Source organism: Carettochelys insculpta, chromosome 1 (genome assembly GCF_033958435.1).
Source record: "Carettochelys insculpta isolate YL-2023 chromosome 1, ASM3395843v1, whole genome shotgun sequence".
NCBI lineage: Eukaryota > Metazoa > Chordata > Testudines > Carettochelyidae > Carettochelys > Carettochelys insculpta.
This window is the reverse complement of record NC_134137.1, coordinates 208,970,064-208,992,335: the sequence shown is the minus strand read 5'-3', so window position 1 is coordinate 208,992,335 and position 22,272 is coordinate 208,970,064. Positions and strand designations below refer to the sequence as shown.

The 22,272-nt window shown below is 42.5% G+C and overlaps 1 protein-coding gene across 2 annotated transcripts in view; it reads right to left on the bottom strand.

Moving 5' to 3' along the window:
- Positions 1-600: 600 nt before the first annotated feature.
- The window catches only part of PROS1 (protein S), a 118,684-nt gene continuing 97,012 nt past the window's right edge, over positions 601-22,272 (bottom strand). For both annotated transcript variants that reach the window (XM_074998512.1, XM_074998504.1), the window contains exons 10-15: positions 20,625-20,814; positions 14,032-14,199; positions 9,929-10,097; positions 8,874-9,022; positions 7,473-7,695; positions 601-2,030 (exon numbers count right to left, since the gene is read on the bottom strand). In XM_074998512.1, coding sequence (XP_074854613.1) covers positions 1,864-2,030; positions 7,473-7,695; positions 8,874-9,022; positions 9,929-10,097; positions 14,032-14,199; positions 20,625-20,814 — 1,066 coding nt within the window. In that variant the 3' untranslated portion in view covers positions 601-1,863. The remainder of the gene's footprint in view (positions 2,031-7,472; positions 7,696-8,873; positions 9,023-9,928; positions 10,098-14,031; positions 14,200-20,624; positions 20,815-22,272) is intronic.

Genomic DNA, 22,272 nt, shown 5'->3' with positions numbered 1-22,272 from the left:
ATCTGTGACTGCTCCAACTCTAGCTGAAATATGAATTTCAAATGCGGGTATATCCTTCTTACTTTAATTGTTTGAAACTGGCAATAAAATCCCAATCTCTGCTGTGGGCTTAATCTGAGGAGAGAACTAGTTGGACGACTTCAGGAGTGAACAAGTGAATAGAAACTCTGGGCTGTGGTATTCCTCATGAATGGCGCAATCTGTTTATTTGGCAAATTCCAGTTTGGTTTCCCGTAACTTTGACTGATGCTGCTTTATTTGTGCAACTCACCCATATAAAACTGCTGGCATTTGCTTTCTGGCAATAGCATGGTATTTGAATTAATTTAAGTATGGAAGTGCTTCCCTCGTAATGGAACTCTGAATTGAATAATCAGACAGCCTTGAAGTCTGAAGTAAAATGAGGGGATCCTTGATGGAAAACATGGAAAGAATTCATGTTAACACTAAGCTAGTCTGTCCCAAGGAGTAATCAAATATCATTTTCTTTCATTTTTGATGTGTTCAGCTGAAGTATGTAACATGAGTTGAAATGTGCCTACAAAAGGAGGTTACAAGTTGAAAAGGAGGTCTATTGCATTATAAAGATTACAAAGCCACTTTAGGTTTGTTTACCGTTTACTTTTCCTTCTAAGAAAAGATGTGATATTTACTAAAAGCCTGGGTTTGCATGTTGCTGTCCAAAATAATGCTAACAGATATTTTGGAGCGTAAGCATTTGTGAGTAAAGACCCACTTTGCCCACAAAAGCTTACGTTCCAGAATATCTCTTAGCCTATAAGGTGCCACTGGGCTACTTCTTGCTTGTGAAGGTACAGACTAACTCAGCTACCTCTCTGATACAAAATAATGCTGTGTTTCAGAAGTGTAACAGCAGCAACCTTGGGTTCATAGCTTTAGATTTTTCAACAAAACATGTTTTCCAATAGCTGCTAAGATGTTTCCATACATTCTGTCTTAGAAAGTGAAATGAAAGTAGTTTTGTTTAGATCAGGGAAGAGCCACCAACAATAGTGGATGGGCTGCAGAAGTGGCCCTCCTTCACTTCAGTGGCTGTAGCAGCTCATGGCGCACCGGTGTTCCACCTGTGTGCTCCCCTCCCCCACACTGCTCACACACTGGAGCCCCACACTTTCCTACTCTACTCCCCTCCCTCCCAGCACTTTCAGAATGCACCAATCACCTGATTCGCGCTGTCACCGCTCCTTCCTCCCTGACTGGGAATGCCACAAACAGCTGATTTGCAGCTTTCTGGCGCTGGGAGGGAAGGGGAAGAGCAGGGACAGAGCATGAACCATGTGATTAGTGGTGGTCCAAAGTGCTGGGAGGGAGGGGAAAGAAGTAGGAAGTGTGGGGCTCTGGTGCCCCGGCGCATGAGAGGCAGGTGGGGGAAGGCAGAGAGCCAGAGGATCTGCAGACTAGAGGTTGCCCACTGCTAACTTGGATTCAAACATGCTGGTGGCACTTGCAACCTAAACATGACAGCTTTGCCCTAAAGCATCAGAACAAAGAGTGACCGACAGACTTGTCTGATTTAACTCTCCAAGCTGAATAAAACAGAAAAAGGGAACAGGCTGAATGCAGGGGGCAGGGATTGGGGTGGGAGCAAGAAAGATGATTCTACCCAAAAGAAATCTTTTAGATCTAGTTTAAAAATATTATCACTGACCTGGGCAAGAACATATTTCACAAACTTTTAATCCTCATTGTGTTCTTTTATCACTGGGAAAAAAAACTGGTTTATTTTATCTTCCCACACTCTGTTCAGGGGATAAGACCATGCCAGTTTAACTCCTTTTTCAGAACATTTGAGTAACATAATACAGAAGTCTAATTACACAAATAGGAGCTGAAGGGAGAATGCTAATTTAACAATTCATTCACTTCATTCTCTGTCAGCGGGCACGAGTGTGATCTAATGTCATTGTGTTTGGAGACGGCTTCATCCAGATCCAGCTCTATTTCATTGACCTTCACTTCCATGCAGCCATTATAAAAGGCTGTCAGCAGCGTAGCACCAATGGGAACATCTGCACAAAATGCACATTAAAATGAATTACGCTGAGGTTTCCAACATCCTATATGCTTTTCAGATTAGTTAAACACTGAAACTTCCTACTTCTCATCACTCAACGATCCATGGCAAGAAATGGCAACTTAGTAGGAAACATTTTAATAGGAAACACTTTGCTTTGCTCCATAAGGTCGGATTTTCTTTGTGTGAATGTTTAAGATGAAGTTTGCAAATATTCCTAACCTTCCTCAGTTTGTAGTATGCATTAGAATAGTGGTCCCCAAACTTTTCACATCACGCCCCCGCTTTCCTCTGTCCACACCCCTCCTGGGAGTGGTGCTGTGGCTCTTGGTGGGGAGTGCAGATGAGGTAATGGAGACAAGACTGGGGCTAATTGGAAGCCAGAGGCCAAGGCCAGGGCCAGGGTGGAAGGTGGGTTTGGGAGTGGCGCTGGAGCTGGGAGCAGAACCATGGCTGTCAGGGGCAGGGCTAGAAAAGGAGCTGCAGCAGGGTTGTGGCCAGGGGCAAAGCTGGAGGTTGCTCCCTCCCCACCCCTTGTGGGTACAGACCTGGGGCCTGCTGTGATCCCTAGAATTCACCCAACAGTATGGCGACAGAAGTTACTGTGGTAACTGAGGACCTAAGTTGGGGCAAGAATGTATCCTAGACAGAAACGTGTGGAAACGGTTGACAACAGCTTGATTAACACAGTATACATTCTCCAAGTGTGACGATACTTACTTTGTAAAACTGAAAATTATTGCTAAGTTATGTAGGGTAGCAAGGGTGAATATTGGCTTATTCGCCAATCAAAACAGTTGATTTAGATGAGCAGCTCATTTCCTACAGCTTTGTTTACACTGCAGTTAGTAGCTATGTTTATATACTGTGTAAAGAACTTGGAATTTCTAGCAAGTGTGCTTATTCTTCAGTTATCTGTTTTTTAAAAAAGGGGCTTAGCTAAAGTTTCCTTGTTCAAGTTAAAACAAAAAAGCAGTTAAGTTGCACTTTCAAGACTAACAAATAATTTATTAGGTGAGCTTTCGTGGGACAGACCCACTTCTTCAGACCAGAGCCAGACCAGAACAGTCTCAATATTTAAGGTATAGAGAACCAAAATAGTAATCAAAGTTGATAAATCAGAAAAAAAATTGTCAAGGTGAGCAAATCAGAGAGTAGAGGAGCGGGGGGTCAAGAATTAGATTAAGCCAAGTTTGCAAAAGAGCCCCTATAATGACCCAGAAAATTCACATCCTGGTTCAAACCACGTGTTAACGTGTCAAATTTGAATATGAAAGAGAGTTCAGCAGGCTCTCTTTCCAAAGTAATGTGAAAATTCCTCTTCAGTAACATGCAAACTCTTAAGTCATTAACAGACTGGCCCACTCCATTAAAATGTCGGCTGACTGGTTTGTGGATCAGGAGTGTTTTTATGTCTGTTTTGTGCCCATTAACTCTTTGTCTAAGAGAGTTTGAAGTCTCTGCCAACAACAAAGAGTTAATGGGCACAAAACAGACATAAAAACACTCCTGATCCACAAACCAGTCAGCCGACATTTTAATGGAGTGGGCCAGTCTGTTAATGACTTAAGAGTTTGCATGTTACTGAAGAGGAATTTTCACATTACTTTGGAAAGAGAGCCTGCTGAACTCTCTTTCATATTCAAATTTGACACGTTAACACGTGGTTTGAACCAGGATGTGAATTTTCTGGGTCATTATAGGGGCTCTTTTGCAAACTTGGCTTAATCTAATTCTTGACTCCCCGCTCCTCTACTCTCTGATTTGCTCACCTTGACAATTTTTTTTCTGATTTGTCAACCTTGACTACTATTTTTGGTTCTCTATACCTTAAATATTGTGTCTGTTCTGGTCTGGCTCTGGTCTGAAGAAGTGGGTCTGTCCCACGAAAGCTCACCTAATAAATTATTTTGTTCATCTTTAAAGTGATACTTGCCTGCTTTTTTGTTTTGATAGTAGATAGAATAGCACAGCTTTCTCTTTGTTACTTGTTCAGGTTGTTTACTTACTGATTTCTACTCCTAAAATTGGATTTATCTCTTTTTTTTTTTAAATAGAATGGATGTCACGAATCATGGGTAGTTAGCATGAGTGAGTAGTGTGAATGGTTGGTATGAGTGAATTGACAGTAAGTGGGCTGAAGAGAGAGGCTATCCTGAGCCAGTGTCCCAGTGGATTATGGACTTCTTTACCAGTTTAAGAACAAAATTGTGTGTGCTGAGAAAAGCAAAATTTGTATGAAAGAAGGCCAGTTCCCAGATAAAAAATTAACAAGGAAGAAACAAACACCAAGGATGCTCTGTTGCTTGTCACTCATGGATGAGACAAGCAAAATTGGGGTGATGGAACATCCTGCTTACAAAATTGGTCAAGAGCAAGCATCCTACTTAGACTGAAGGGTCTGACCAATAAACTGAGCAGCACGCCACCCAGACTGAGGGGTAGAACCAGTGAACTGAACACCACTCCCTTTAGATTGCCTCCTACCAAGAAGATAAATATTATGTCAGTTTGCCACACAAGTCGGAGTCCCTCAATTCAGCATAATGGGGTGACGTGCACTTCGGACTCTCACCTCAATCAACCAACCAACATTTCTTGGGGTCTGGCCAGCCCCAGAGGGTGAGTATGTGTGTTTGTGGGTTTGATTGTGTATGTACTTAACTGGGTAAAGAATTAAGCTGTTAAATTGGGATAAAAATTAGACGATTAACCATTTAAGCTACACATTACTTTTGATTTGCTTTCTTAGTGTTAACTATTCAATTTAAACATGGTTTTTAAACTCTTATTTTAAATGCATGCAATAAATGTAAGTTTTGCTGTGGAAATTAATCATTCTCTGAGTTCTCATCTGGGACCTGCTCCCAGGCTGATCAACTGTGCAGCAGCGTCCGTTTTGTGACATGGATACAATTAAAAAATTGACGTATTGCCACTCACAATAACTCGTGTCAGTGCTGAACTTGGCGCATGCTTTAGTCTAAGTATGGAGGATGGTGAGAATCAGGTTTGAACAGCGCCCATCTAGCTTGCTGCTGTTAAGTTAATTTTGGCTTCAGTCCATTGCACACATACTCAGAAGTTAAGACAGGACAAATATCCTACCCGTGTCTTCTTGTAACCCTCTTTTGTGCCTACTTTCCATGATAAATTTTCCCCCACCCCCACCATTACTAGGATGCGCAGTAAGATCTGTGGGAAATAGATCTTGTCTTCTCTTACATGCCAGGAGGTTCAGAGGCAGCTGACTAGGCAACTCAGGGTTGCAGTAGCATCTGCAGTGCTAATGTGCCTCCTCTGTAGCAATGGTTCTCAACCAGAGGAATGCAGAGGTCTTTTGGGAATACATCAGCTCACCTCGGTATCTGCCCAGTTTTACAATAGGCTACATAAAAAACACACTGGAGAAGTCAGTACAAACTAAAATATTTCATGGACAATAACCTGTATATGGTGCTGTGTACACTGTCCACTGAAATGTAAGTCTGTATACAGCAAGCCCTCAATTTTAATGGACTAATGGGGGGTGGGGGCTGTCCACTAATGCTGAAAGTCTGTTAAATCCAAAGGGTTTACGGTATTTGCCAGAGTGCCCCTGAACCCCCTCCTCCAAATAACTGCCAGCGACTCACCAAAACTGCCAGAGTGCTGTTGGAGCTGGCGCCGCTAACACCAGAGCAACTGGAGGATCCTCCACGGGTGGGGCTGCCGCCACTGCAGCCATCATGAGCTCCTCCCACCAGGGTGGGGCACATATGTGAGTGCTGCCTGCCTGGGTCAGTGTCCCACCTCTGGTAGGAGGAGCATGTGGCGGCTCCAGAGGTGGTGGCCCTGGAGGCTCCTCCACGGCGGTCACAGTCCCAGCCATTGCAGCTCCCCCCAGCTGCACTGGCGGCTCTGGTGAGTTGCCGGTGGCCCTGGTGAGTTGCTGTCATTTTCTTCCTTTGCGGGGGACAGAGGGACTGGCGTACAGTTCACTATTTCTGAAGTCTGCTAAATCGGGGTCTGGTGAATCGAGGGTTTACTCTGTTCTCATTTATTTTATATGGTAAAAATAAGAAAACAATATTTCAGTAATAATGTGCGGGGGCACTTTTTTCTATTTGATTTTTGTAAGGAGATAATTTTGTAAGTAGAGACTTCAAGACGAACCAGACTCCTGAAGGAGGTACAGTCATCCCAAAAGGTTGACAACCACCGCTCTACAGTGGCAGGAAGAGCGGAGAGGATACAGAAGTTGATTCTATGGTTGAGATATCTATGTGCTAGCTCCACCTACCCCCGTTCACCCCCTGTATGGTTAGTTTCCATGCCATACAAATGAGTATGCCACTCCACTCTCTCTCTCTGTCCACTAAGGATGCCAATCCTCCAGGATAGTCCTTGAGTCTCCCAAAGTAGAGATTTAATCTTTAAGGATTGTTATGTGATGGAACCTCCAGGAACACGTCCAACAAAACCTGGCAACCTTAATCTCCACAATTCTAACACTGCAGATTCACCCTGTGCTTACTGGAGCTACAGGGAATGGGGCTGGCTATAACTGTTGGAGCAGGATTGTTTTAATATAACAGAAAATAGGTGCTGATTGAAAACTGCCTGTCAAACTTCCAGGGGTCTCTTGTGAAGCTAACACTTTGTCTTTCCCTATAGTCCCTTTATAGCCAGAAGCTGTCAAAAACCTTTACCAATAAAAATTTAGCCTCATAACTACCTTATGATTTAGGAGTCTGTTCCTCTCAAGATTTCCAGTTAGCATATGATAATTTTCCAAATGCAAAGCTAATGGCATTGCTGTGCATCCACAGCACGCTTGCATGTTTTGTGCTGGTTACACAAGATCAAAAATTCACTTTCAAATCCTTTAAACAAAATGTTGTCTTTTTAAGCCCCACTTAATTTTCATATTACCATGCTCTCATGGAGGCTGTCATCCGCCACCTGGAAGTATTGCCTTGCATGTTGAATAGTAACAGAGAGGAAGCCGTGCTAGTCTATACACCTGAAAGTATGATTGTGGTAACCTCATTTTCCCTGTTTCCTCCTCCTATCCTTTAGATATTTTTAAATGGATGGTTTTAACAATTATCTATACCTGCTGCATTGTGTCGAATCTACCAGTGGGTGGCACTTCAGGAGTTCTTGTTACTCTTCACTGAAAAAAAAAACCTCCCAACAAACCACTATTTTTCCTGGGAAATAGGTGCCATAGGGTCACCTACAAAAAGAGACCTTTGGAAAGAAGCTCTGATGCTGGGTTGTTAGCTCCTTAATGTTACTAATGAACTAGCTTATCAGGCTGCATCAAAAGCTATGTGGATTGACTCAAAAAATACAAGGATAAAAATATTTTTTTTTTTTAAAAATCCTAACTGCAACAACTCAAGATATCAGGGGTTATTCATTCACATCAATGTCAAGAAATAAAATTCACCTGGAATGCCACCTAAATAGGTAACAACATGTCCTTTCATTGCTTGATCCAGGATGGAGAGTTGTCGCTCCTGGGCAGAACTTGTGCTGCCTGTTTGTGAATCAGCAGTCAGTTCAAGCAGCTGTTTGTTTACTCTGAGTCCTAGCCTCAGTCTTTTGGAAGTACACAACTTCTCTGCCTCCAGCCGGGCAACAATAACATTCTCAATAGTCACAATGACTTCCTGGGCAGCAGAAACAAAAAAAGATCTCACCTACAACTCCATCACCTATGTTTACTTAATCAATTCATTTTACATTTGCAAAATGGAGAAACCAGAATGGCCAAAATTTTTCAAAACAGGTTCCTGAAACTGGGAAATCCACTGAAATCTATAGAAGCTGATGCGTTATTCCGCACTCTTAAAAACCAAGTCAGTTCTTTGAGTGCTTTTTTATTTTCTTGAGGTATTCATGTTAGAAAATCTTGTTAAATCCTAGACCCATGGAAGCTGATGGGAGTTTGGACACTGAGTATAATGCAGCCAGCATGATATCTACTACAGGAAGTTTTTAAAAAGTACACATTGACCCACATACACGTGCGCGCGTGCACACACACACACACACACAGAGTATAAGCTTTATTATCCAACTCCCTGGTGAACAGGGTTGGGGCGGATGCTGGATAATCAAATTTGCCCGTTATTGGAGTAGGGGGTCACTGGCCCTGCTGCCACCAGCCCTGGCCAGACAGTGGGCTCCTGGTCCCCAAACCTGCTGCTGGCCCCCCGTTCTGTGGCAGCTGCTAATTACTGGGCGGCCAGCCTCTAGACCCCAACCCCTTTGCTGCCAGCCAAGCAGCCAGCCCCAGCTCTGTGGCCACTGCTGGTGACTAGGCTGTGGCTCCTGGCCCCCAACCCAGTTGCTGCCATCTGGGTGGAGAGCCACATTGTTGCTGGCCCGAGCCCTGGCTAGACAGCAGGTCCCACAGCCCAGTTGTCACTGGCCCTGCTCTGCCAGTCCCGGCTGGGTGACCACCGGCAGAGCAGATGCCAGTTAATAAAGAGCACTTGTTATATGAATTCCTAATAACATGCCTTTTACACTTGTGTGTGTGTGTGTGTGTGTGTAGAGCACACACTGCCTTCTGTCTTGTTCCTTGCCACAACAGGGAATAGAGAGAAATTTAATGCCCACAAGACCCATTTGGCTTATGCATGCAGTTCACCACTGTTTTATCAGAGCATCTTGTGAGCAATTAATTCAGCCTCATAACACCCCTGTGTGGTACAATAAGTAACTAGAATTTATCCCCTTTTACAGAAGGAGAAAGAAGAAAGAGTTCAAGTTAAAAAGAACTATGCTGATTTACACCAGATGAGGATCTGACCCTGAATCACTGTGATAACTGTAAGATCACCTGTGAGTTAGGGGAGTCCGAGTCTGCTATGGACAAAGCAAGAGGCACTGTTTTGCCAGAGACCAAGGCAAACATCACACCAGTGCCTGTGGATGGGCGAACAGTCAATGTTATGTTTATAAGCCAGTCTTTGCCATCGGTAAGATTATCTGTTTAAAAAGAAGAAGGAAAAAAAAAGAAGTTAATGAACCTGGAAACATCCCCAAAATCCAAATACTGTTTGATTATTTACAAGCATTTTCCCCTGTGATCTAATGTATACTCCCACTATGAAAAATAAGGCTAAACCTGCAGTGAAAAGTGAAGCTTTACGTTGCCAGTTTTCTCCAAAGTGTCTTATACAGAACATAGAAATTTTTAAGCTTGGGTTTTTCCCCTTGCTGGTTCAGCTGCCTTTCCTTTTTTTCATTTTCAGTTACCTTTCTCTCTGCAACATTCATAAGAGGACTATTTACAAGGTTACTCCAGAAAAAGCCTGACAGGCTGCTCATAAAATTTTGCTAGTGAGCAGAAGGGCGATAGCTTAAAAATCAGTTTAACATCACACACCAGACTAGTCCCATTGCTGAATGGGAATTCTCACATGAGTAAAGTCACACAGGTGCCAGAGTGCTCCCAAGTGCAGCAGCTCATTGGGATACCCTGCTCATGAACTGCTTTTCTCAAAATTTCATACTAATGATGCACCATGCTACTTGGTATCACAATCACTCGTGCTGCATCTGGCTCAAATATAATTTCATATCACTGACTTATGTGGGGCTCAAACCACAGTCTGACATCAAGGGCAAAACGTCCATTGATAAAACGGGAGCTGAAACAGATTTTGAGAAATGGAACGGACCCATCTGATTAAGTCCACTCTAACGGGTCATTGCAGAAATTAAACTGATATAAGTGTGGAGTCAGAACACAAGTAAAACTCTCTCTGAAGTTAGTGGGAACCTTGCCTGAGTAAAGAGTGCTTGAGAGATGCTCATATTCTTTTGCCATCCATTAATTCAATCCTCAATCCAGCATAAAGGCATGTTGGGAAAGGCTGAAAAAATACTTACTATAATTTATGTGAAATTCTGCCACGCCCGTGCCAGGGTAGTAGGACCCTTTCCCCACAGTGACTAAACAGTGTTTGCTTTGTTTTTCTTGAATAACTTCTTTTATGCCCGAACTTCCCTGATTCATCAGGTTCCAGGCACGAATGCACCCATCTAGTCGAGGGTTAATCTGCAAAAGTTACCTACAGATGTTTGTGTTGCTTCCAGATTTGCTCTAGAAACATTGTTAATAGAGAATAAGTTAATTGACATGACAACTTATTTCTGATGGACAGTGAAGCATAGTTGTGCCATAGGTAACAGTACTGATCCTCAGAGGTGTTTTGGAATCAAATTGTTGTTTGCAGTGTTATAGCCATGTTGCTCCCAGGATATCAAAACAAACAAGATAGATGAGGTAATATCTTTATTGGATTGTCTTCTGTTGATGAGAGAAACAAGCTTGTGAGTTTATAAAGAGGTCTTCAGGCTTGGGAAAAGCAGTCAGGCCTGGTCTACCCTATCCAATGAGATCAACAGAAGCTGCTTTACCTTAACCGAACTTTGTAACTGTCTACATTGAAGCTTTGTCAACACTAGAGACCTGACAGCGGCACAATGGTACCAATGCAGCTTTTTCACACCCTTCAGTGATGTAAGTTTTGCTGACATAGCAGTAATGTAGACATGGCCTGAAGTGTAACTTAACCACTACTGTGACATTAATTCTACCTCTGCAAGAGGTGGAGGAAAGTCATTTTGACTGCTGCTGCCTTTCAGAAGCTCTTCTATTATTCCTCACACTTACAGTCTAAGTGGTGCAAGTGCTCCTGGGGAGTACACCCACCACAGGGAGAGTAATGGGGACTTGCAAAAGTGATGTCATTTGTTGACTTAATTTTGTAGTGCAGACTTGCCAACAAAAGTCTCACAAATAGATACGAGATTGAACAGGCTGTTTACGTAAGTAGATAAACCTATTCTAATAGACCCTTCCAGGTGAAGTGGTCTATTAACATCTCTCCAATCATGGAACAAACAAGGGGGAGAGGGGGTTTCATGAGTTATAAACTGTTGTAATAAAGCCATCAATCGGGAGTCTTTATTTAAAGTTGTGATTTATAGTGGCCAGCAAAGTTAAGAATTTAAGTTCCCAGGCTCGTCTTTTGAAACTATTTTGTGGCTTTCCTTTGAAGGTGAAGCCTGAGAGGTCAGCTCGGGAGAAATCATTCTGTGAAGTGTTCACTTGTGAGTAATAGGATATTTTTGTCTTTTATATTTGGGGGCATTTAATGCCCAGGATGACGTACACCACATTGGGATAGGCATGGATAGGACCCATGGACCTTGCACAGAATGTAGCAGCGGAGATTTGTGGGCAGGTTTTGCATCTATTGTTGTGGCAGGGTCTGATGCTACTTTATGGATCGGTCATTTGAAAGCCAGAAAGTGGGGATTCGGGAAACCTTTCTCAGGATGTGGTCCCCACTGAGAATTGATTGCAAATGTTTAAAGAGGTTCAATGTTTTTTGTTTTTTTTTTTGCCTCTATCTTCCCGGACAAAGACCGCTCCAACACAATTCTTGCCCATAAGTTAAGGAAGTATGCACTGGATCCATGGACTGTAAGATGGATAGAAAGCTGGCTTGACGGTCGAGCCCAACGGGTAGTGGTCAATGGCTCAATATCTGGATGGTGGTCAGTTTCAAGCGGAGTGCCAAAAGGCTCGGATCTGCGGCCGGTGTTGTTCGACATCTTTATTAATTACCTGGATGAGGGACTGGATTGCACCCTCAGCAAGTTTGCAGACGACACAAAGATAGGGGGAGAAGTAGATACGTTGGAAGGTAGAGAGAGGATCCAGAGTGACCTGGATAAATTGGAGGACTGGACAAAAAGAAATCTGATGCAGTTCAACAAGGAGAAGTATAAAGTCCTGCACTTGGGACAGAAGAATCCCAAGCATTGTTATAGGCTGGGGACTGACTGGCTAAGCAGCAGTACAGCGGAAAGGGCCCAAGGGGTTATGATGGATGAAAGGCTGGATATGACTAAACAGTGTGCCCTTGTAGCCAAGAAGGCTAATGCCCCTCTATTCGGCACTGGTGAGGCCACATCTGGAATATCATGTCCAGTTTTGGGACCCCCCAGTATAAAAAGGATGTGGATGTGCTGGAGCAGGTTCAGTGAAGGGCAACAAAAATGATTAGGGGACTGGAGCACATGACCTATGATCAGAGGCTGAGGGATTTGGGCTTGTTTAGTTTACAGAAAACAAGACTGAGGAGTGATTTAATAGCAGCCTTCAACTTCCTGAAGGGGAGCTCTAAAGAGGATGGTGAGAAACTGTTCTCAGTGGTGTCAGATGGCAGAACAAGGAGCAATGGTCTGAAGCTAAAGAGGGAGAGGTGTAGGTTGGATATTAGGAAAAACTGCTTCACCAGGAGGGTGGTGAAGCACTGGAATGTGTTACCTAGAGAGGTGGTGGATTCTCCATCCCTAGAAGTTCTAAAGTCCCAGCTGGACAAGGTCCTGGCTGGGATGACTTAGTTGGGGTTGATCCTGCTTGAAGCAGGGGGCTGGACTAGATGACCTCCTGTGGTCCCCTCCAGCCCTATGATTCTATGATGCGCATATGGCTTCCAGTATGGCATGGGAGGTGATAATTAGGAGTGAGTGATTGGGGGGGCGGGGTTCAGCAGAGAAGTAAGTCTTCTCAGGGATGTTTGGGTGGCACATTCATTATGCATTCTGTAAATGCCCCAACTATTTGGCTGAAACCAGACAATCACTCGAATGAAATCACACAGAAGAAAATGATGAAAAAGACAAAAAACACTGTTACCCAAGGGCAAACACTTTTCACAAAACCGTAAGTCCATCTCTGCCTGCTCAGTCCTCATCCTCCTATATAGCACCTCGAAATGATGAGCCTGGGAATTAAATTCATCACTTTACTAGACCCTAAAAATCATGGCCTTAATTAGGATGCTGGATTTATGGCTTATTACAAAAAATCTGTAACCCAGTATCTCCCCCACACATTTTGTTCTCCCGTTACTGGTATGGTGTTAAGGGACCACTTCACCTTGAATAGTCTTTTACAACATGCATTAATGACTTTTGCTAAACTAACTGTTCTGCCTTGTATTTTGCTGTGACACAGAGTGCCTAAGTTTCACAGATCCGAAGAGCTCTGTGTAGCTTGAAAGCTTGTCTCTTTTTTCTCACCAACAAAAATTGGTTCAGTAAAAGAACTTATCTTACTGGTATTTTTGTCACCCTCGCCCACCTTGTTTCTCTTTGATATCAAAGGCATGACAGGCTTAGCAGTACTGAGCTACTAAATAAGCTTCTCCAGTTGGTACCACTGGTGAGCAAAAATAGCTTTGAAGTTTAAGTTCAAACACACTGGAGCCAAACTTCTGTCTTTTGCTTGGCTGTGTCTGCTGCAGTACAGCTACGGAGAAATAGCAATTAGTCTTCTTCATTTGCTGAACGTTTGCCTCCTCAGCCCCAAAACAGCATCTCTAGAATTATTTCACATTGGATAACAGATTATTATTGAGCAGTAGTTAAAACTGCCCAAAAAATGTTCACCTTTTTGTCTTCCCGCCATACCGCAAGCAAAAATGGATTTAAAATAATCAAAATATTGCAAGCACTTTTTGTTAGGGTTATGGTGGCTTGTTTCCAAATCTAAATTATTTTCTAGTGCACATTCAAGATGCTCCCTTTGCTCTTGCCTGCCCCCAAGACCAAGGCACAATTTGGCACTAAGAAAAGGAGCATTTGTAAAATATTTTCCCTACGTAAGTACCAATGGATCTATTGCTAAGGAGTCTTAAAATGAGATTAGAAATTGAACTCTTAACAAAAACCCTGGAAGATGGATTAGATTTTGAGATGTCTTTAATTGATGTGATTCTATAACTAAATCTAAAAATGTACAGACTGAAAAGCTTCATGCATACTCATTTTCAAACTAAAAGGTCAACAATAGCATTTTCCATTTTACATACGTAGCTCTCAGGATTGTATTTCCCTGGTGACAAATGGGTAACTACAATAAAAGAAAAAATAAACAACAAACCAGACTTAACTGGGAGGTATTTTAAAGTTACCGGTTTAATGAGGGCATCATCAGCTCTGCGGGGCAATCCTGCAATGTACATCTTAGTTTCCAAGAAGCCATTTGATGGTTTAAACAGGTTTCTAGGACTGTTAATATTCATCACTGCTTCTTTTGCTATTTTTATACTGATGCTGTGTTCTAATTCTTCCACTGAGACCTAGGATGAAAAATAATGTATAACACTATGCATAGCACTACATATGTTGAATGAACTCATTAGAGAGGGTGTAGTAGTGAGCATTGTGTTAAGGTTGCCTAATGTGTCCCATTATTTAAATTTAAAATACAACAGCCCAGAAACCTGCCTTTTTATTTTTATATAAATTTATGTAGGATTTTGAAAATGGCTAAATGGAGAATACTCGTAAAGCAAAGGTGTTTCTTGTTTGGAAAATGTGAACAATTGAATGAAAAGATTTTGGAAAAATGTAATTTTTCAGGTTGTGTTACACTAAGAACTTGCTGGGAACTTGCTTCTAAGATTGTTTAACATTCCATCCACAGTGAGCACTCTCCTCTGGATTTTATTCAGCCTTCCACAAAGAAATGAACCTCCTGATAGAACAAAGACAAAAGAAAACTGTAGAGATTCATCTGCTGCTATTGATGTTACCTGTCAAAATACACTTTTGGCCTAAGGGAAGGTGCATGGGACTGAAGATCAGGAAACAATATGGCAGAACTAAATCTCATCCTTTTAAGTTACATGTACGCAGCGTGCTTAAAAGTAGCAGTGTGGCTGTCGCAGCACTGGTGGCACCTCGGCCTAGCTGCCCAAATATAATCTTAACCAATTTAGTGCTTTAAAAGGGCCAATTTCAAAAACGTGAAAACAATTTTGATTCAAATAAGCTGAGAAGCAGAACTTCGGCAGAAAAACATGAATGATAATTGGGGCTTGTTTAACAAGACTTTACTAGGTGCCCCAAAAGCTATAAACATGGGAGAAAGCCGTAAAGTTTAAAAAAAAATTGTCTTAGAAGGACATGAAGAGAACTATATGGTATTTTAAAAATAATTCCCTTTCTCTTCCATTTGTTCTATACTGATAGTACTAATGTAAATCAGAAGTGTAGTGTTGTAGCTCAGGACAAGAACGAGTTTTTTTAGTTTATTAGTATAAAAAAAAATCCCAGCAATGGTATTAGAAAATTACTACACGGAAATGATAGACTTACCCATAACAATGTAGAAAAGGTAGAAATGTTCAATCAACATTTCGGTTATGTATTTGGGGAAAACAGCAATGTAGTCTCATATTACGATGACTACATTTCTTCCGTTCCACTGTCAGGAGACTGTTAATAAGCAGCTGCTAAAATTAGGTATTTTAAAATCAGCAGCTGGTATACCTTGCGCCCAAGAGATTTAAAGAAGTTGACAGAGGAGCTTTTTGGACTATTAGCCCTGGTTTTCAGTAAGGTTTAGAAAACCAAGGAAGTTCCAGAAGATTGGAAGAAAGCTAATCTCGTGTCAATTTTTGAAAAGGGTAAACATTATGATCCGGTTTTTAAGAGGCTTGTCAGTCTAGCAACATTCCCAGGCAAGATAACAGAATGGCTCATATGGGACTTAATATAGAACTACAGGAGGGTGGTGTAATATAGAAATCAATATAAGTTTTTGAAAACAGAGACTAAGTAACTTCATATCTTTTTTTAATTAGATTTCTAGGCTGGTTGACGTAGGTAATAATGTTGACATTTTATAATTACACTTCCATTAAATGATGTTATAGCACAGAACATTTTCATTAAATAAAAAAAAAACTAGAATATAATATGGGTCACATTAATGGGATTAAAAAGTGGCTGATTAATGTCAGAATGCAACTGTAAACAGGAAATTATGATTGGCGTGTTTCTAGCGGGGTTCTATAGGGAGTTCTTGGCCCCCCACTATTTAAAATGACCTAGAAGAAAACAAAAATGTTGCTGATAAAGTTAGCAGATGGGGTGGGGGAGAATGGGGGCGTGGTAAATATTGCCAAATGCATATGCATATATCTAGGAATAGACACTGTAGGCCATAGCTACAGGATGGGGGATGCTATCTCAGGAAGTAGCAACTCTGAAAATGACTTAGGGAGTGTGATGGATAACCACCTGAATATGAACTTCCATTGAAACCAACAGGGCTAATATGATCCTCGCATGCAAAAGTAGCCGAACCTCAAGCAGAAGTTATTTTACCTCTGAAAGTGGCAGTCATAAAACCACTGGTAGACTACAATATCCAGAATTCAGGAAGGATGTTGGTGACAGCTCAAAGAAGAGCCAGGAGAACTATTTAAAGGATTAAAAAGCATGCCTTATAGTGACAGATCCAAAGAGCTCAATCTATTTAGTTTAGCAAAGACAAGGTAAGGGAGTGACCTGATTACAATCTGCAAGTACCTAGATAGGTACTTGATAATGGACTCCAGTCTAGCAAAGAAAAGCTAGATACATTTACATTGGAAAAAGGGCGTGCCTTTTGTACACTTTGTTCAAATAGTTAAATACTCTCAATTTGCCAAGGGTTCCGGTAGATTCTCCAACACTAACAAGTTTTAAATCAACATTGAAAGTTTTTCCAAATACCTGCTCTAGGAATTATTGGGAAATTACAGGGAAATCCTTGGTCAGCTGAAACACAAAAAGGATGCGTGTAAGAAATGGAAAAGTGGACAGTTGACTAAGGAAGAGTATAAATATAAAGCTGGAGAATGCCAGGCAGTAATCAAGAAAGCGAAAGCACAATTGGAACTGCAGCTGGCAAGGGATGTGAAGAGTAACAAGAAGGGCATCTGCAGGCATGTTAACAATAAGAGGGTTATCAGGGAACGTGTGGGGCTGTTACTGGATGAGAGAGGTAACCTAGTGACAGATGATGTAAGAAAAGCTGAAGTACTCAATGCTTTTTTTGCCTCAGTCTTCACAGACAAGTACAGCTCCTACATCATGGTGTTAGACAATGCAGTACGGGAAGGTGGAGGGCAGCCATTGGTGAGGAAGTAGCGAGTTAAAAGCTACCTAGAAAAACTAGATGTACACAAATCCATGGGTCTGGATTTAATGCACCCAAGGATACTGAGGGAATTGGCAGATGTCTTTGGTGAGCTTTGGCCGTTACCTCTGAAGACTCTTAGAGATCGGGAGAGATCCCAGATGACTGGAAAAAGGCAAATGTAGCACCCATCTTTGAAAAAGGCAAGAGGGACAATCCAGGTCAGCCTTACCTCAATCCTTAGGAAAATAATGGAGGGGATCCTCAAGGAATCCATTTTGGAGCACTTGGAAGAGGGGAAAGTGATCAAGAGTAGTCAATATGGGTTCACCAAGGGCAAATCATGACTGACCAATCTGATTAACTTCTATGATGAGGTAACAGGCTCTGTCGACACAGGGAAGTCAGTGGATGTGAAATACCTTGACTTAGCAAAGCTTTTGATACAGTCTCCCACAACATTCTTGCCCATAAGTTGAGGAAGTATGGATTGGATCCATGGACTATAAGATAGATAGAAAGCTGGCTTGATGGTCAGCCGCAACAGGTAGTGGTCAATGGCTCAATATCTGGATGGCGGTTGGTTTCAAGCGGAGTGCCACAAGGCTTGGTTCTGGGGCTGGTGCTGTTTAACATCTTTATTAATGACCTGGATAAGGGACTGGACTGCATCCTCAGCAGGTTTGCAGAAGACACTAAGCTAGAGGGAGAGCCAGATACATTGCGGGGGTAGAGAGAGGATCTATTGGATAAATTGGAGGATTGGGCAAAAAGAAATCTGATGCGGTTCAACAAGGAGAAATGTAGAGTCCTGCATTTGGGACAGAAGAATCCCAAGCACTGTTATTGGCTGGGGACTGACTGGCTAAGCAGCAGTACAGTGGAAAGCGCTCTAGAGGTTATGGTGGATGAAAGGCTGGATATGAGTAAACAGTGTGCTCATGTAGCCAAGAAAGCTAATGACATATTAGGGTGCATTAGAAGGAGCATTGTGAGCAGATCTAGAACAGTGGTTGTTCCCCTCTATTCAGCACTGCTGAGGCCACATCTGGAATATTGTGTCCAGTTCTAGGACGCCCCAGTATAAAAAGGATGTGAATGTGCTGGAGCAAGTTCAGCGGAGGGCAATAAAAATGATTAAGGGGCTGGAGCACATGACCTATGATCAGAGGCTGAGGGATTTGGGCTTTTTCAGTTTACAGAAAAGACTGAGGGGTAATTTAATAGCAGCCTTCAGCTTCCTGAAGGGTTGTTCTGAACAGGATGGAGAGAAATTATTCTTAGTGGTGACCAATGAAAGAACAAGGAGCAATGGTCTGAAGTTACAGAAGGAGAGGAGTAGGTTGGATATTGGGAAACACTATTTCACCAGGAGGGTGGTGAAGCACTGGAATGTGTTGCCTAGAGAGGTGGTCGATTCTCCATCCCTCGAAGTTTTTAAGTCCTAGTTTGACAAGGTCCTGGCTGGGATAACTTAGTTGAGGTTGATCCTGTTTGAAGCCGGGGACTGGACTAGATGACCTCCTGAGGTCCCTTCCAGCCCTGTGATTCTATGATTGTGGGGAAGCTCAAAGACTTGTGTGATGTAGTGGGTCAGACTACATGATCATGATGTTCCTTTTCTGGCCTAGGAATCTGTGAATACCCTGGGTATGTTTTCAGGTAGCTAGCCCAACCCACAACTTGTGATGATGCAGCTATGTCGCTATTTGTAGTGAGCTACCTCAGCTACACCTAGTGTGTGTCTAGCTACCCAAACTAGGAAGCACTCTCCCAGCTACTGTGCAGACAAACCCATAACCCTACACTCTTTCTCAATACCTTTCAAATCTTTATAATGAGCTGTGCTGTGTTAGGCTATTTGTGGAGCTGTAACTCTCTGTCTTCATGTGTTGTGCCTCTTCCTCCAGGGTGCCAGAAGATGGTATATTTCTGTGGCTAGCACAGTTTAGCACTTTGGTGACATACCGTGTTGAAAGTACTCCGTTCAAATGTGCTGCTGATGAATTGGGGCCATTCCACAGGAAAAAAATCAAAACCAAATACTGTGCTACATGCTTGTGAGACACACAAATTATCTATACATTAAAAGACGGCTGAGAAGGCAAGCTTGAAAAATTAGGAAATGCCAGAAATAAGGTTGTCCTTGTAACTTTAATTCTGACATTTCCTAAGTTTAAGTGGCTGACTTTACAATCTCAATAGTGTTCTTTTTCTGTATGTAGTAGCTATATCGAACAGAACTTGTTCCCAGTAAAGTTAATGTTAAGACTCTTAAGCTGCGTCTACACGTGCACGCTACTTCGAAGTAGCGGCACCAACTTCGAAATAGCGCCCGTCGCGTCTACACGCGTCGGGCACTATTTCGAAGTTAACTTCGACGTTAGGCGGCGAGACGTCGAAGTCGCTAACCCCATGAGCGGATGGGAATAGCGCCCTACTTCGACGTTCAACATCGAAGTAGGGACGTGTAGACGATCCGCGTCCCGCAACATCGAAATAGCGGGGTCCTCCATGGCGGCCATCAGCTGGGGGGTTGAGAGATACTCTCTCTCCAGCCCTTGCGGGGCTCTGTGGTCACCGTGTGCAGCAGCCACTAGCCCAGGGCTTCTGGCTGCTGCTGCTGCAGCTGGGGGTCCGTGCTGCATATACAGGGTCTGCAACTAGTTGTTGGCTCTGTTTATCTTGCACTGTTTAATGAAAGTGTGTCTGGGAGGGGCCCTTTAAGGGAGCGACTTGCTGTTGAGTCCGCCCCGTGACCCTGTCTGCAGCTGTGCCTGGCTCCCTTATTTCGATGTGTGCTACTTTGGCGTGTAGACGTTCCCTCGCTGTGCCTATTTCGATGTTGGGCTGAGCAACGTCGAAGTTGAACATCGACGTTGCCAGCCCTGGAGGACGTGTAGACGTTATTCATCGAAATAGCCTATTTCGATGTCGCAACATCGAAATAAGCTATTTCGAAGTTGGGTGCACGTGTAGACGTAGCCTTACTGACTTGAGACTGAGAAGCACTGGACACACTACACTCAGGATTTAAGGATTTTTTAAAAGTAAGTTTTATTTCATTACGAGGCTGATTTGACTGATTTTAAGCCGCACTGGGTAGCATAATACAACTTTGCTTGGAATACCAACCTCATGGACCACTTGTGTCAGAATAAACACGTTTACACACATGCATGCCCTAGTATTAATGTATAGCCATGATCCCTGTAAGCTGATCACTTGGGTGGCTGCCTAGGAGAGATTCAAATGCCACCTACCTAGTTAGCAGAGTATCCACAAAGCACACAGCTGGCATCCTGCATTTCTACTGGTGGTGCACACCCACACATGCCTGGGTACCCATAACAAAATGTATTCTACATACGGGTGGAAAAATTTAGACGGCACAGTGCTGCCAGGTATGAAACCACCACCCTGAAAGTGATTTTTGTATCAAAAGACAATTTGGAAGTTTGCAGGTGATGCCACCATTCCTTTTTTTAAATTTGGGATCTTTACGGAACCATTTTGAAACTTTTCTCTTTAAAGTTGCTATTAATTTTTTTCCAACTTTTGAGTGTGCTGACAAAGCATTAAAAAAAAACTTACTATATGCCACAGACCATCATTAATGGCTTTGCCACCACTGGTGACTTTTGTTCCAAGTTCATTCTTGAATTGAATCTCAATCTTTCCATCACGAAGTGCAAGCAAGAACCATGCTGTGTTGTCAGAGGACTCAGCATATAGTATAACACCTTCTGCATCATATGTCCGGAAATCAAATTCTGCTGAAAATCTGAGTCATGGGAAAGGGATCACAATAAAGGGAAGAGGATACATAAGACAGTGAAGCGCTTACTGCAATACACTAATAATTTTGCTATGGAGGGAAGTTTTAATCTCCAAATGACAACTCTGTATCTGAGCAGGTTAAATGGCTGCCTATGATTGATCACAGTCACAATCCAGTAGCTACAGAATGTTGTTCATCTGAACCAATGACACTGATGATCTTGTGCTTAAGGTATTTGTCTGGGACTTCTGACTTCGGGGTCAATTTCCACCTTTACTACAAACTTCCCGCAGAACCCAGAGCTAATGACTGTCTCAGATCCCCATCTACAAAACAGGGGTAACATACCCCTTAGCTTACAGATGTGTTGTGAGAAAAAGTAAATTGCCTGGGATGTGTTCCCGTAGTATGTTCAGGCATGCTATTAAACAAAATCGTCAATAAATATTTGCTCATTGCTGACTTTGAAAGTTCCACTGTTTTACCTTTATTCTGTTCAGGGAATGGGGTTTCTCTTTTGCTGGCATTTGGACAATCATGCATAAATTGTAGCGCTTTCTATTCTGCATTTTGTACAGTGTCTAGCACAATCAGATCTTGGTTCATAACTAGACTCCTAGGTACTACAGTAAAACAAATAATAAATGGTGGTAGTGGTATTATTCTATGGTACAACCTATAGAGGCTGTTGTGATCTGGGGGCTGTACAAACATAAGAGAAGCTCTCTGCCCCAAAGGGCTTTCAGGCTAAATATACAAGACGGAGGAAGGGTGTGAGGAGAAAACGGAGGCATACAGAAGTGAAGCGACTGGCAAAAGGCACGCAGCAGGTGGGTGGCAGAACTAGGATCAGAACTCCGGTGCACGGATTCCAAGGCCAGATCTCTCTGCAACACACTGACTTTCATATATGGTTCTGTCAAAGCTACATATTTTGAGCTGGTCAGTATCTATTTCAGACTTTAGCTGCTAAGGGTACTTTCAAACTATTAAAAAGGTCTTCCAGGAGATCATTAATGCCAGGTCAGCTTTGACTCATAAAGTGTAGGACATAGGACATAGTGTAATATTTATGCTCTAAAATCACCAATGCAGCAACTTTTTCTATCGGTGCCTCTGAAATTGTTTAAACAGTGACTCAAAGGCAACCTTGCATCTTCAGGTGGCACAGCAAGCAAGGTGAACTGCAATATAGAGCTCCCTACATATTAGCAGTAGCTCTTGGTCACTGACACATGAAGAGGAAATTCTACACATTCATGGAAACACTGCTCAGCATCACTGGCCTGAAGAAAGCACAGGAAACCATTAGTTTCCTTAGTACTTGGTGAACAGCATGCTACAGCTGGTAACCTTTGCAGAAGGGCAGCAGAACCATCACATGAGGCTCACCATTTTGATATACAACTTCATACTGAGATGCATATTTATTTTATAACATCATCTGATTTTCAGACTGAA